The 14,472-nt window shown below is 53.0% G+C and overlaps 1 protein-coding gene across 1 annotated transcript in view; it reads right to left on the bottom strand.

The window, feature by feature from the left end:
* LOC117365813 (saxiphilin-like) overlaps positions 1-14,472 on the bottom strand; it is a 67,146-nt gene that overhangs the window by 8,213 nt on the left and 44,461 nt on the right. Inside the window, 5 exon segments of the mRNA XM_033956674.1 lie at positions 140-326; positions 6,115-6,141; positions 6,144-6,206; positions 6,208-6,291; positions 8,828-8,921. Coding sequence (XP_033812565.1) covers positions 140-326; positions 6,115-6,141; positions 6,144-6,206; positions 6,208-6,291; positions 8,828-8,921 — 455 coding nt within the window.

Below are 14,472 nucleotides of genomic sequence, written 5' to 3'. Positions count from 1 at the left end.
CATTCCTGAGGAAATAATTCAACTAGTGATGGAAAACAAAGGTAAGGATTGTGCCAGACTATGCTTGACCATACAGCTTGGTAAAGGAGAGCAAATACAAAGTGGTTGACTCAGAAGACCAGCTGCTGCTTCAGGTTACCTGCAAGTGTGCAGTTAAACACAGACTCGGCTAGCTGGTAAAACTGCTCCCCAAGAAGTGTCCGATAGCTCAAGTGATTGGTGTGAACAAGACAGCTCGTAACATCTTTAAAAAGTAGATCTGCTTCTCCATCCACATGAGATTCAAACAGCTGGAATTTTGAGTCTGGCTTCAAGTCAAGTGTTTCCTGAAAGAAGAAAATTGTTCTTGAAAGACCACTGGAAAATTTCACACTTAAGGTGAGGTCTCTGCTCCAGAGGGAGTTTGTAATCCATTTCTGCAAAGGTTTGCAAGAGATATTTTGCAAAACTGGGTACATAAAATCATCTTCCCATGTGGTTTTCTCTAATTTTGAGTTATCAAGCTGCTTTGCATAGTATTGCACTGCTGCAGTTAATTCATTCAGAATTTTAGAAGATTCTACACATAGTAGACATACACAAAGGTTTAGTACTATTTGCAAGGGGGTTATTTTAGGAATGTTTTTGCAAATGGGTCCCATACATACACAAAAAAGGTGCAAAGCCCAAAATGGCTAATGCTTTTGTATAATTTTAGTAATTTTAACCATTTTAGTTCATGCCTAGCACCCCCCTCCTTCTGTTAAACATTGCATTTTACTGCATTGCCCTCTAGTACCTGGGGCAATGGAATGGGGGGGGAGCAAGGAGAAATTAGGTTCTTACCTGCTAATTTACTTTCTTTGAGCTTCTCCAGACCAGTAGAGGTTAATCTTTACAAATGGGTATATATCCAATCATGAACAGCAGGTGGAGACTGAAAACAAAACTGTGGGACAGTATATAATATACTCCCTTCTCTATTTACCTCAGTCTGCCGAATAGCCAAGCAGAACCAAGAACTGGGAAAACAGAAAGAAAACAATACTCCGAACAGGAGTAACAACTAACATACCCAAATGCTGTTGGAAAATGCAGAGGAGAAATACCAGAAGGAAAATGTCCCCACAGCTCGCCAGCTAAGCCAGCCGAGCCACAGCCGCTGTTCTTTAATTCTCCCCGGCCCTAGAAAAATACTAGAAAACCGCAGCAAAAAACAAAAACTGCCCGCGAAACAGCCCCAACAACAACAACAACAGACAGGGTGGGGACCTCTACTGGTCTGGAGAAGCTAAAAGAAAGTAAATTAGCAGGTAAGAACCTAATTTCTCCTTCTTTAGCACTCTACAGACCAGTAGAGGTTAATCTTTACAAATGGGACGTACCAAAGCAGTCCCTCTTACGGGCGGGACCCCCGCAGGGCCGATACCAGAACATGCTCACCGAACACCGCGTCCCGACGCGCCTGAACATGTACCCGATAATGTCTAACAAAGGAATGCAAGGAGGACCAAACTGCAGCCTTACAAATATCCACTGGAGGCAAGAGCGACGATTCAGCCCAAGAAGCTGCCTGACCCCGAGTGGAATGAGCCTTGAGAAACTCCGGAACGGGCTTCTGTCTCAGAAGATAAGTGGAAGCAATCGTCTCCTTGATCCAGCGCGCAATAGTAGCCTTAGAAGCGCCAGCACCCCGACGAGGACCCGCCTGAAGGACAAAGAGATGATCGGATTTCCGGACTTCCTGGGTCCGCTGCACATAAGAGCGAAGGACCCGACTGACATCCAACTTGCGCAGCTGCCGTTGCTCAGAAGAGCCCTCCCGACTACCCAAGACTGGGAGGACCACCGATTTATTGACATGAAAAGGAGAAACTACTTTCGGCAGAAAGGAAGGAACAAGCCGCAAGACACCTGCTCCCCTAGAAAACTCCAAGAAGGGAGCCCTACAAGAGAAAGCCTGTAGCTCAGAAATACGCCTAGCGGAAGTAATGGCCACCAAAAAGACCGCCTTCAGAGTAAGGTCCTTCAAAGAGCAGCCGTCCAACGGCTCGAAAGGTGGGCGCACCAAAACAGAGAGATACAGATTGAGATCCCAAGATGGAACAGAGGGCCGTATGGTAGGCCTGAGCAACTTGGCCGCCCGCAAAAAGCGAATCACATCAGGAATGGCCGACAAACGCTGACCTGTCACCAACCCTCGAAAAGCCGACAGGGCCGCAAGTTGAACCCGGAGAGAAGACCAAGCCAGGCCTCCTATCCAGGCCATCCTGCAAGAACTCTAGAATGGTAGGCAGGGAAGCGCGGAAAAGAGACCACTCCCTGCGCCCCGGCACCACCCCTCAAAGAGACGCCAAACCCGCACATAAGCCCGAGAGGTAGAAAGCCTCCGGGACCCCAAGAGCATAGAGATCACCTTATCTGAATATCCCTTCTTACTAAGGCGACCCCTTTCAAGAGCCAAGCCGTAAGACAGAAAGGAGACGGGTCGAACATGGGAATGGGACCCTGCGTCAGAAGATCATCCAAGAGAGGCAGAGGAAGAGGATCCGCCACCAGATGCCTCACCAGATCCACGTACCACGGACGTCGAGGCCAATCCGGAGCCACCAGAACCACCAGACCCGGATGGTGAACAATGCGAAGAAGTACTCTGCCCACTAATGGCCAAGGAGGGAACACATACAACAGCCCCTCTGTTGGCCATGGTTGGACCAGAGCATCCAGACCCTTGGCCAGACTGTCCCTGCGATGACTGAAAAAGCGGGACACTTTGGCGTTGCCACTCGTGGCCATCAGGTCCAGCAGGGGCCGCCCCCAAGCCTGCACTATCAACTGAAAAGCCACGGAGCCGAGACACCACTCTCCTGGATCCAAGAAGTGACGACTGAGGAAGCCCGCCTGAACATTTTCTACCCCGGCAATGTGAGAGGCCGAGAGGTCCAGAAGATGGGACTCCGCCCAAACCATGAGCCGAGCCGCCTCCTGCGCCACCTGAGTGCTCTTGGTGCCCCCTGACGATTGACATAAGCCACCGCCATGGCATTGTCCGACAGGACTCTGACCGACTTGCCCAACAAAAGGGTGCGGAAAGCTAACAGCGCCAGACGGACCGCTCTGGTCTCCAACACGTTGATCGACCAGGAGGCCTCCTCCGTGGACCAGGTGCCCTGAGCTGAGTGACCCAAACACTGAGCCCTCCAACCGAGGAGACTCGCATCCGTAAGGAGCACCGTCCACTGCGGGAGATCCAGACCCACCCCTTGAACCAGGTGAGGGGTCCGGAGCCACCAACGCAGACTGCAGCGCGCCACGCACATCCAAACCGTGCCTCTGGGGTGACCACCTCCGGAGCAGAGCATACTGAAGAGGACGCATGTGGGCCCGCGCCCACCTCACCACGTCCAGGGACACCGCCATCGACCCCAAGACTTGGAGGAAATCTCGCGCCTGAGGACACCAGGACGCCATAAGAAGGCGAATCTGAGATTGCAATTTGCTTACCCGGGCCTCTGGAAGGAAGACCTTCCCCAAGGAGGTGTCTAACAGAACCCCAAGGTACTCCAGACGCTGAGCCAGGACCAACCGACTCTTGGAAAGGTTGACCACCCAGCCCAGCGACCGGAGAAACTTCACCCACCCGAGCCGTAACCTGGGAGCTCTCCTGCAACGACTTTGCCCGAATCAAACCAGGGGTTGCACCAGCAAGGCCGCCGCGACGACCACCATCACCTTGGTGAATGTCCGGGGGAGCCGTGGCCAGACCAAAGGGATGCGCACAGAACTGATAGTGCTGACCCAAGATCGCAAAGCGAAGGAAGCGCTGAAGAGAGGCCCGAAAGGGAACATGCAAGTAGGCCTCCGTCAGATCGAGAGAAGTGAGATAACTCCCCGGCTGAACCGCCAGAATGAACGACCGCAGAGTTTTCCATGCGAAAAGAGGGAATCTTGAGAGCCCTGTTGACCCCTTCAAATCCAGGATGGGCCGAAAAGTCCCCTCCTTCTTGGGCACCACAAAGTAAAATTGAGTACCTGCCGGTGCCCCACTCCGGAGGGGGCACTAGAACACTGCCTTGAGATCTAGCAAGCGCTGAAGGGTCTGGCAAAAAGCCTGCGTCTTCCAAGGAGCCTGACATGGAGAGGCTAGGAAAAGGTCCGGCAGAGAGCGGGCGAACTCCAGGGCATAACCGTCCGCACCACCTCCAGGACTCACTGATCGGACGTGATCTCGGCCCAGTTGGGAAAAAATTTGCGCAGCCGGGCCCCCACTGGAACCAAAGGGGGCGCCGGCAAGGAGTCATTGTACAGGATGGGAAGCGGGGGAACCGGCGGAGGGATTCCCTGCCCCCCGAAAGGGCTGCATGCGCTGGAAAAAAACTGACCCCGGGAAAACCCTGGAGCCGGGAAAGAAGCAGCCCCACGCCCAGGGCGATTCTTGCCGAAACTCCCGCAAACGCCCCCGGGCAGTGCCACCCGAGACGCCGGGCGGGCACGGTCCTCAGGCAGATGGGGCACCTTTGAGTCCGTCAGAGTCTGAAAGCAACTTATCTAATTCCTCCCCAAACAAAAAAGGACCCCCGGAAGGGAAATGTAGTAAGTTTAGCTTTGGACGCAGCATCCGCCGACCAAGCGCGAAGCCACAAATACGCCGCGCGGCCACACCAAAGGCCATAGACTTAGCCGAGAATCCGCACCAAGTCATAAAGAGCATCCGAGAGGAACGAGGCAGCCATCTCCATCTTCGCCACCTCCCTGATCCACCAAAGACCAGTCATCAGACTCCCGTATCCAGGACACGCTCAGCCCACCGAAACACGGCACGAGCCACCAGCCCCCCACAAATAGCCGCCTGGACCCCAAAGGCAGAGACCTGAAAATTTTGCTTAAGAATGTTCTCCAACTTGCGCTCCTCAGAGTCCCCGCAAGGCAGAACCGCCCTCAACAGGCACGGTATGCCGCTTAGAAATCGCCGAGACCACCGCGTCTACGACTGGCGACATTAAGTAGCCCGATCCCCCTCTGGGATGGGATACAAACGAGCCATGACGCGTGCCAAACGAAACGGCGCCTCCGGCGTTTTCCACTGCTCCAGTACAATATCCCGAATATCCTGATGCATGGGAAAAGAGCGGGAAATGGTACGGATCCCCCGAAGCAGAGGGTCCCCCACACGCAGAGTCTCCGGCGGCACATCCTCAAAATGCAACACCGAAGAAACCTGTTGAATCAGGTCCAGTAGCTCATGTCTCTGTAAAAGGCGCACCACAGACGCGGTTGGGGAAGACCGGGCTTCCCACTGCTCCCAGCCGACTCGCGAGGCACCATCGGCGGGAGCTCTGGGCACCTGCAGCCGCTGCTGACGGAGCTCCACCACCTCACCGGCCCAAACTACCGAGTTCAGTCCGGCCGAGAGTGCCTCGCGGCTGGACCGAATTGTGTCCCACTCCCCCGGAGAAGGGCACAATTGCTCCATACGCGACCTAGCTAGAAACAAAGTGCCAGTTAGATGAAAAAATACTGTAAAAAACAGTAAACTGACAGGGAAGCAACTCTGCAGACCGGCACTACCTCAGGATTTTTTTTTTATTATTTTTTTTTTTTACAGAACAGACTCCACAGGCTCTCGAAGCAATATGCCTTGCTTGATTTAGGGGGCAAGGCTTACTGCTGAGGCTCCTCTAAAAAAATGTGGGGAGGTGGAGGAAGTGGGGGGAGGGACCCCGCTCGAGACCTGCCGGGTTTGACACCCCCGAGGTCGGACGGACCCCCAAACAGGGCCTGCCCAAGCTCTGTCCGGCCAAAAACAGGGACTAGAAACCCCCTAAACAAATTCCAACAGCCCTACCAAGGGAGATGGGTACAGATCATTCAACACCTGCTGGAGACTGAAAGAAGACTGAGGTAAATAGAGAAGGGAGTATATTATATACTGTCCCACAGTTTTGTTTTCAGTCTCCACCTGCTGGTCATGATTGGATATATACCCATTTGTAAAGATTAACCTCTACTGGTCTGGGAGAGATGCTAAATGAAATAGATTTTCCTAAAATTAAAAGGTAGCATCAGTGTGAGATTTGAACCCTGGCTTCCTAGTTCTTATTCTGCTGCTCATACCACTGACTGTGCTGTGCTCACCTGAGACTTAATTAAGGAGTTCATGGATCCTCTGATGTGATGACTGGTCTTGTCATGACCCCACTGGAAGGAATGGGCCCTAAGTTACAGTTCAGCACAGTCTGTGACTGGGGCACGACTTCCATCTGGACAAAGAAGCTCAAAATCAGAGACACTGTACCAGTTGCCCAGCCCAGCCTCTCCAGTTCTACAAAAGAGAAAGTATGTGAACCTGTGAATTCCTACTTGGAAATAATCAAGCACATTATAACTAGAAAACTCTGCAGGGAATCACTAGAAGAGGTGGTGACAGGGAAGACCTGGGGGGAACCATTACAGCAGGAAGTGATGAAGCCTTGTGAGAACCCTTCAGAGCAAGCAGTGACAGGAAGCCCTGTGAGGAACCATTAGAGGAGGTGGTAATGGGAAAACCCTGCAGGGAACCATTAGAATAGACAGCGACAATGAAGCCCTGAGGGGTATCCTCAAAACAAATGGTAACGGGGAAACCCTCAGAACAGGCAGTGACGAGGAACTACTATGGGGAACCATTAGAGCAGGTGGTGATAAGGAAGCCCTGCAGGCAAATAGAGCAGGTGATGTGAGAAAGCCCTGAGGGGGAAACAATTAGAGCAGGTGGTGACAAGAAAGTCCTGCGAAGAACCCATTCTGGCCCAAAATCAGTTCCTGAAATCTCAGCTTTCACTAATCTGCTAGTGATCTGCTAAGCTTAGACAAATTCTTTAGGGATAAAGGCCCAGATTCACTAAAGATAGTGATTCAATCGCTGTTGGCTGATTCCTTGTCGATTTTGAAACAGCGATTGATTCACTATCTTTTTTGCATGCAAATGATCTGATCGGATGCATGCCCTATAGCAATCCCACGGATCGCTGTAAGAGCGATCAAAAACGCATGCGCAGAGTATCCTTGTTGGTTATTGATGCGATTTATGCATGCGCTAGCTCTTTGCCCCTTTACTATGTAGTTAGTGGGCGGGGTTTATTCATGCACATCAAGTGAGCTCTCAAGGAAAGGGGGAGGGGTGGCTGCAGTTTATTTTGCTGGCCCTACTTCTTGGACATTTTTTAAAAAGAAATGATTTGTGACCATAGAAACATAGAAAGATGACGGCAGATAAGGGCCATATAGCCCCATCAAGTCTGCCCACACTATTTACCCACCCTCTTAAGTCTTCTGACCCCTTAAGTATAATTGTAATTATACTGTCACTCTACTGACCCGCTCATTTAAGTCCTAGTGACCCTATCCCTTGGCATGACCCCGTAGGGATCCCACATGGGTATCCCATTTGTTCTTGAAGTCTGGGATGCTGCGTGCCTCGACCACCCTGCACTGGATAGCTTGTTCCAATGCTCGATCACTCTCTCCGTGAAGAAGTACTTCCTTGAGTCTCCACGAAACTTCCCTCCCTGAGTTTGAGCGGATGTCCTCTTGTGGTCGAGGGTCCCCCTGAGAAGAAAGATATCCTCTTCCACCTCGACCCGTCCCGTGATGTACTTAAATGTCTCAACGCAGTGAATTATTTTTGTGTAGCCAGACTATGGCCATTCATCAAACAGAACACGCTTTAAACCCGCAGGAAAAAAACGCGGGTTAAAACCACGGGCTCACAATGCGCATTTTACAGAATATAACAGGAATTAATTCTTACACATATGTAAAGTTATTTTACAGTTTTATTTTTAATTTTAATGGTTGTTTTATATGGGGTTGTAACCTCGATACTGATATTTCTGGGCAGGAGAGTCGGCAAGGATAGAAAGTGACTGGACCTCTGCAGTCACTTCTTTTCAGATTCGGCAAACCCAATTGGTGTTTCTTCTTCTGCTTAGTGAATCGATCGCTTCCTACTTTTGCATGCCATTTCCCCTTATTTGTATGGGTGGATCAGATCAGATAGGAGATTGATCGGGAAGCTGTTTAGTGAATCGGGTCGGCGAACAATCACAAAACCAAGTAAAACTGCTTTTGCGATCATCGTTACAGGATCGGTAAGTTTAGTGAATCTAGTCCAAGAGGACAGCCTGGCTCATCTAGGTCTATCCACCCTACAAAGAAGGCAGCTGCAAAATCCACAAATACTATTCCCTCCTCTTTTTTACATGTTCACACTCCCTCTGAACACTGCCTAGGTAAAACAGGTTTGCAGATGCCTGCAACTAAACTTTGTGATGTTGCTCCCTTGACCTTACTGCATCTACTTTTTCCATGGCTAAACATAGAGATGCTGTTAACAGTTTTCAATCAGGTTGCTGAGGTAACTGGCTTTTGGAAATTACTCTCTTCCTTGGCATGCACCTGGTTGACTGGCTTATGCTTTCTGGTTAAGAAGCTTAAAATGAAGCCCAGCTTTAGTTCTGCATGAGAAGAATGTTTAGAGAAGAGAAATAGGAAACCATTTCTCTGGGTGAGAGCACGAATGGACTGTTTTGTGATATGTGAAACAGATGCTGCTGTTTCAAGCTGTGAAAGTGAGAGAATTTTTTCATCCCATCAGTATCCAAATGTTTTGATGAAATGAGAGAACAGGGACCACACCAGCACTCTGTACATTCAGCATGTGATACAGAAAGATACAGCACTCACAATGAAGTCATCACAAGCATGTGCAACTACCTAGAAAAATTCTCAGGAAAGAAATTAGCGACAGCCAATCTACAGAAATCAATTGAAGAGAACCAGGGACTGGGGAAAGAAAACCTCAGAGGACAGATTCCATACTTTTGATGTTATGCAGAAGGGAATAGTGTTCCACGAAGGCCACATCGCCCAAGCTCTTTCCATCAGGATCTCCAACCAGACACCTGGAAAGGGAAAAGAACCAATAAATGTCGAGCTTATGCTGACTCCACATTCCTGGGAGACAAGTAATTTACAAGAGATCACAATAGCCTTCTAAATGATGGCAGATAAAGACCTATTGTGTCCTTCTGGCAACACTACACAACATGAAGGGTACAAATCTTTAACCAAGACAGATTATTTTGCTTTTCCTCTTTATTACTATTACTACTTATTCATTAAAGGAGAAATTAGGTTCTTACCTGCTAATTTACTTTCTTTTAGCTTCTCCAGACCAGTAGAGGTTAACTTTACGAATGGGTATATATCTAATCATGACCAGCAGGTGGAGACTGAAAACAAAACTTTGGGACAGTATATCCTAGCCCCTCCTCTCTATTTCCCTCAGTCTGCGAATAGCCAAGCAGAAACCAAGGAACTGGAAAACAACAGAGAGAAAAAACAATACTCCGAAAGGAGTAACAAATAACATACCCAAAATGCTGTTGGAAAATGCAGAGGAGAAATTCCCGAAGGAAGAATGTCCCCACAGTTCGCCAGCTAAGTCAGCCGAGCCACAGCCGCTGTTCTTCAATTCTCCCCGGCCCTAGAAAAATACTAGAACCCGCAGCAAAAACCAAAAACTGCCCGCGCAACAGCCCCAACAACAACAACAACAGACAGGGTGGGGACCTCTACTGGTCTGGAGAAGCTAAAAGAAAGTAAATTAGCAGGTAAGAACCTAATTTCTCCTTCTTTAGCACTCTCCAGACCAGTAGAGGTTAACTTTACGAATGGGACGTACCAAAGCAGTCCCTCTCACGGGCGGGACCCCGAAGGGCCGATACAGTACACGCTCACCGAACACCGCGTCCCGACGCGCCTGCACATCAACCCGATAATGACGAACAAAAGAATGCAAGGAGGACCAAACCGCAGCCTTACAAATATCCACTGGAGGCACGAGCGACGACTCAGCCCAAGAAGCCGCCTGACCCCGAGTGGAATGAGCCTTGAGAAACTCCGGAACAGGCTGCTGTTTCAGAAGATAAGCGGAAGCAATCGTCTCCTTGATCCAGCGCGCAATAGTAGCCTTAGAAGCGCCCGCTCCCCGACGAAGACCCGCCAGGAGGACAAAGAGATGATCGGACTTCCGGAATTCCTGGGTCCGCTGCACATAAGAGCGAAGGACCCGACCGACATCCAACTTGCGCAGCTGCCGTTGTCAGAAGAGCCCTCCCGACCACCCAAGACCGGGAGAACCACCGATTGATTGACATGAAAAGGAGAAACAACCTTCGGCAGAAAGGAAGGAACAGGCCGCAAGACGACCCGCTCCCTAGAAAACTCCAAGAAGGGAGCCCTACAAGAGAAAGCCTGCAGCTCAGAAACACGCCTAGCAGAAGTAATGGCCACCAAAAAGACCGCCTTCAAAGTAAGGTCCTTCAAAGAACAGTCGTCCAAGGGCTCGAAAGGCGGACGCACCAAAACAGAGAGAACCAGATTAAGATCCCAAGAAGGGAACCGAGGGCCGTAGGGGAGGCCTAAGCAACTTGGCCGCCCGCAAAAACCGAAATCACATCAGGAAGAGCCGATAAACGCTGACCTGACACCAACCCTCGAAAGGCCGACAGGGGCCGCAATATGACCCGGAGAGAAGACCAAGCCAGGCCTCTATCCAGGCCATCCTGCAAGAACTCCAGAATGTTAGGCAGAGAACGCGCGGAAAGAGGTCACTCCCCGCGCCCGACACCATTCCTCAAGAGATGCCAAACCCGCACATAAGCCCGAGAGGTAGAAAGCCTCCGGGACCCCAACAGTGTAGAGATCACCTTGTCTGAATATCCCTTCTTGCTAAGGCGACCCCTTTCAAGAGCCACGCCGTAAGACAGAAGGGAGACGGGTCGAACATGGGAATGGGACCCTGCATCAGAAGGTCGTCCGAGAGAGGCAGAGGAAGAGGATCCGCTACCAGGTGCCTCACCAGATCCGCATACCACGGACGGCGAGGCCAATCCGGCGCCACCAGCACCACCAAACCCGGATGGTGAACAATGCGAAGAAGCACTCTGCCCACCAGCGGCCAAGGAGGGAACACATACAACAGCCCCTCCCATTGGCCACTGCTGGACCCAGAGCATCCAGGACCCTCGGCCAGACCGTCCCTGCGACGACTGAAGAAGCGGGGCACTTTGGCGTTGCCACCCGTGGCCATCAGGTCCATCAGGGGCTGCCCCCAAGCCTGCACTATCAACTGAAACGCCACGGCGCCGAGACACCACTCTCCTGGATCTAGGAAGTGACGACTGAGGAAGTCTGCCTGAACATTTTCTACTCCGGCTATATGAGAGGCCGAGAGGTCCAGCAGATAGGATTCCGCCCAAACCATGAGCAGAGCCGCCTCCTGCGCCACCTGAGTGCTCTTGGTGCCCCCCTGACGATTGACATAAGCCACCGCCGTGGCATTGTCCGACAGCACTCTGACCGACTTGCCCAGCAACAGGGAGTGGAAAGCCAACAGCGCCAGACGGACCGCTCTGGTCTCCAACACGTTGATCGACCAGGCGGCCTCCTCCGCTGACCAGGTGCCCTGAGCTGAGTGACCCAAACACTGAGCCCCCCAACCCAGGAGACTCGCATCCGTCAGGAGCACCGTCCACTGCGGGAGATCCAGACCCACCCCCTGAACTAGGTGAGGGGTCTGGAGCCACCAACGCAGACTGCAGCGCGCCAAGCCTCGCAGGGGGACCGGAACATCCATCCCGTGCCTCTGGGGAGACCACCTCCGAAGCAGAGCATACTGGAGAGGACGCATGTGGGCCCGCGCCCACCTCACCACGTCATGGGACGCCGCCATCGACCCCAATGACCTGGAGGAAATCTCAGCGCCCGAGGACACCGGGACGCCAAAAGCAGGCGAATCTGAGATTGCATTTGCTCACCCGTCCCCTCTGGGAGGAAGACCTTCCCCAAGGACGGTGTCGATACAGCACCCTAGGTACTCCAGACGCCTGAGCCGGGACCACCGACTCTTGGAAAGGTTGACCACCCAGCCCAGCGGACCGAGAGAGAACTCCCACCACACGAGCAGTAACCGGGAGCTTTCCTGCACGACTTTGCCCAGAATTAACCAGCTCGTCCAGGTAGGGGTGTTGTACCAGGATGTCCCTCCGACCGCAAGGCTGCCGCGACGACCACCATCACCTTGGTGATACGTCCGAGGAGCCGTGGCCAGCCCAAAGGGAGCGCACAGAACTGAATAGTGCCGACCCCAAGATCGCAAAGCGCAGGAAACGCTGATGAGAGGCCCGAATGGGAACATGCAAGTAGGCCTCCGTCAGATCGAGAGAAGTGAGAAACTCCCCCGGCTGAACCGCCAGAATGACCGACCGCAGAGTTTCCATACGGAAAAAGGGAATCTTGAGAGCCCTGTTGACCCCCTTTCAAATCGAGGATGGGCCGAAAGGTCCCCTCCTTCTTGGGCACCACAAAGTAAATGGAGTACCTGCCCGTGCCCACTCCGGAGGGGGCACCGGAACAACTGCCCTGAGATCTAGCAAGCGCTGAAGGGTCTGGCGAAAAGCCTGCGTCTTCCCCGGAGTCTGACATGGAGAAGCGAGGAAAAAATCCGGCAGAGAGCGGTAGCGAACTCCAGGGCATAACCGTCCCGCACCACCTCCAGGACCCACTGATCGGATGTGATCTCGGCCCATTTGGGGAAAAATTCGCGCAGCCGGGCCCCCACCGGAACCAAAGGGGGCGCCGGCAAGGCGTCATTGTACAGGACGGGAAGCGGGGGAACCGGCGGAGGGATTCCCTGCCCCCCGACGGGGCCCCCGAAAGGGCTGCATGCGCTGGAAGAACCGACCCCGGGAAAATCCCGGAGACTGAAAGAAGCAGCCCCACGCCCAGGGCGATTACTTGCGAAAGTCCCGCAAACGCCCCCGGGCCGCACCCCCCCCGAGACGCCGGGCGGGCACGGTCCTCCGGCAGACGGGAACTTTCGAGTCCGACAGATGTCTGAATCAACTTATCCAAGTCCTCTCCAACAAAAACGACCCCCGAAAGGGAAATTTAGTAAGCTTAGCTTTGGACTCAGCAATCCGCCGCCCAAGCGCGCAGCCACAACACACGCCTTGCGGCCATGCCAAAAGCCATAGACTTAGCCGAGATCCGACACCAAGTCATATAGAGCATCTGAGAGGAATGAGGCCGCCATCTCAATCTTCGCTACCTCCTGATCCACCAGAGACCAGTCGTCAGACTCTCGATCCAAGACCCGCTCCGCCCACCGAAACACGGCGCGAGCGACCAGTCCCCCACAAATAGCCGCCTGGACCCCAAAGGCAGAGACCTGAAAATTTTGCTTAAGGATGCTCTCCAATTTGCGCTCCTCAGAGTCCCGCAAGGCCAGAATACGCCCTCAACAGGCACGGTATGCCGCTTGGAAATTGCCGAGACCACCGCATCCACGACTGGCGAAGCTAACGTTAGCCCGATCCCCTTCAGGAATGGGATACAGGCGAGCCATGCTGCGCGCCAGCCGAAACGGCGTCTCCGGCGTTTTCCACTGCTCCAGAATAATATCCCGAATATCCTGATGCATATGGTAAAGAGCGGGAAACGGAACGGAATCCCCGTAACAGGGGGTCCCCCACACGCGGAGTCTCCGGCGGCGCGTCCTCAAAACGCAAAGACCGAAGAAACCTGCTGAATAAGGTACAGGCAGCTCATCTTTCTGAAAAAGGCGCACCACGGACGCCTCGTCACTGGTGAACGGGAAATCCGTCAACCCGCCGCCATGCTTCCCGTCCCCTCCAGAGAGTCCTGGAACTCCTCAGAAGGGTCCAGGTCCTCCTCCAGACCGACCTGTTCCTCCGACCACAAATTCTCGTCCCACGACACCCGCGGACGCTTGGACAAGGGAGGCGGCGGAGGGGACGTCACGCCAGACGAAAGAGGCAAAGCCGCAGGGAGCGCGGAGGAAAACCCACCCCCCGAAACCCCCTGGGCGCAACCGGGACCCCCAGCCGCCTGAAAATAGGCTCTGCATAAAGAAAAGAAAAATTCAGGAGAAAAACCCCCCGAGGGTCCCAAGGGACTCCCTGCCACAGCAGGGGACCCAGCAGAACCTTGCCCCTGCATAGTCAAAACAGGGGGAAGGTCACCTGAGGTGGAAGACAAAATGGAGGGGCCAGACAGAGAAGATGGCGGTTTTCCCGCCAAAAAAGCTCCCTCCATAGCCTGAAGCGGCTGAGAGACCTGAATAGTCTCAGCCGCTAAAGCAGGCAAGCCGGCATCAGCTGTCAAAAAATCAGCTGAGAGGGAATCCTCTAAAACCTGACCCGTCGGCGGTTTAGGAATCCCCTCCGTGGTGCGGACGGAGAAGGACGGGCTTCCCCACCGTTCCCTGCCGACTCGCGAGGCACCATCGGGCGGGGAGCTCTGGGCGCCTGCAGCGCTGCCGACGGAGCTCCTCCACCGCACCGGCACTGAACACCGCTTGCAACAGCCGGCCCGCGGAGTGCCTCGCGTCTGGAGCACAATGAACACTTTTTCCCTTTAGAAGTGCTC

This window comes from Geotrypetes seraphini, chromosome 8, assembly GCF_902459505.1.
Source record: "Geotrypetes seraphini chromosome 8, aGeoSer1.1, whole genome shotgun sequence".
Classification (NCBI taxonomy): Eukaryota; Metazoa; Chordata; class Amphibia; order Gymnophiona; family Dermophiidae; genus Geotrypetes; species Geotrypetes seraphini.
Note: the sequence above shows the minus strand (reverse complement) of the source record. Positions and strands in the feature narration are given on the sequence as shown.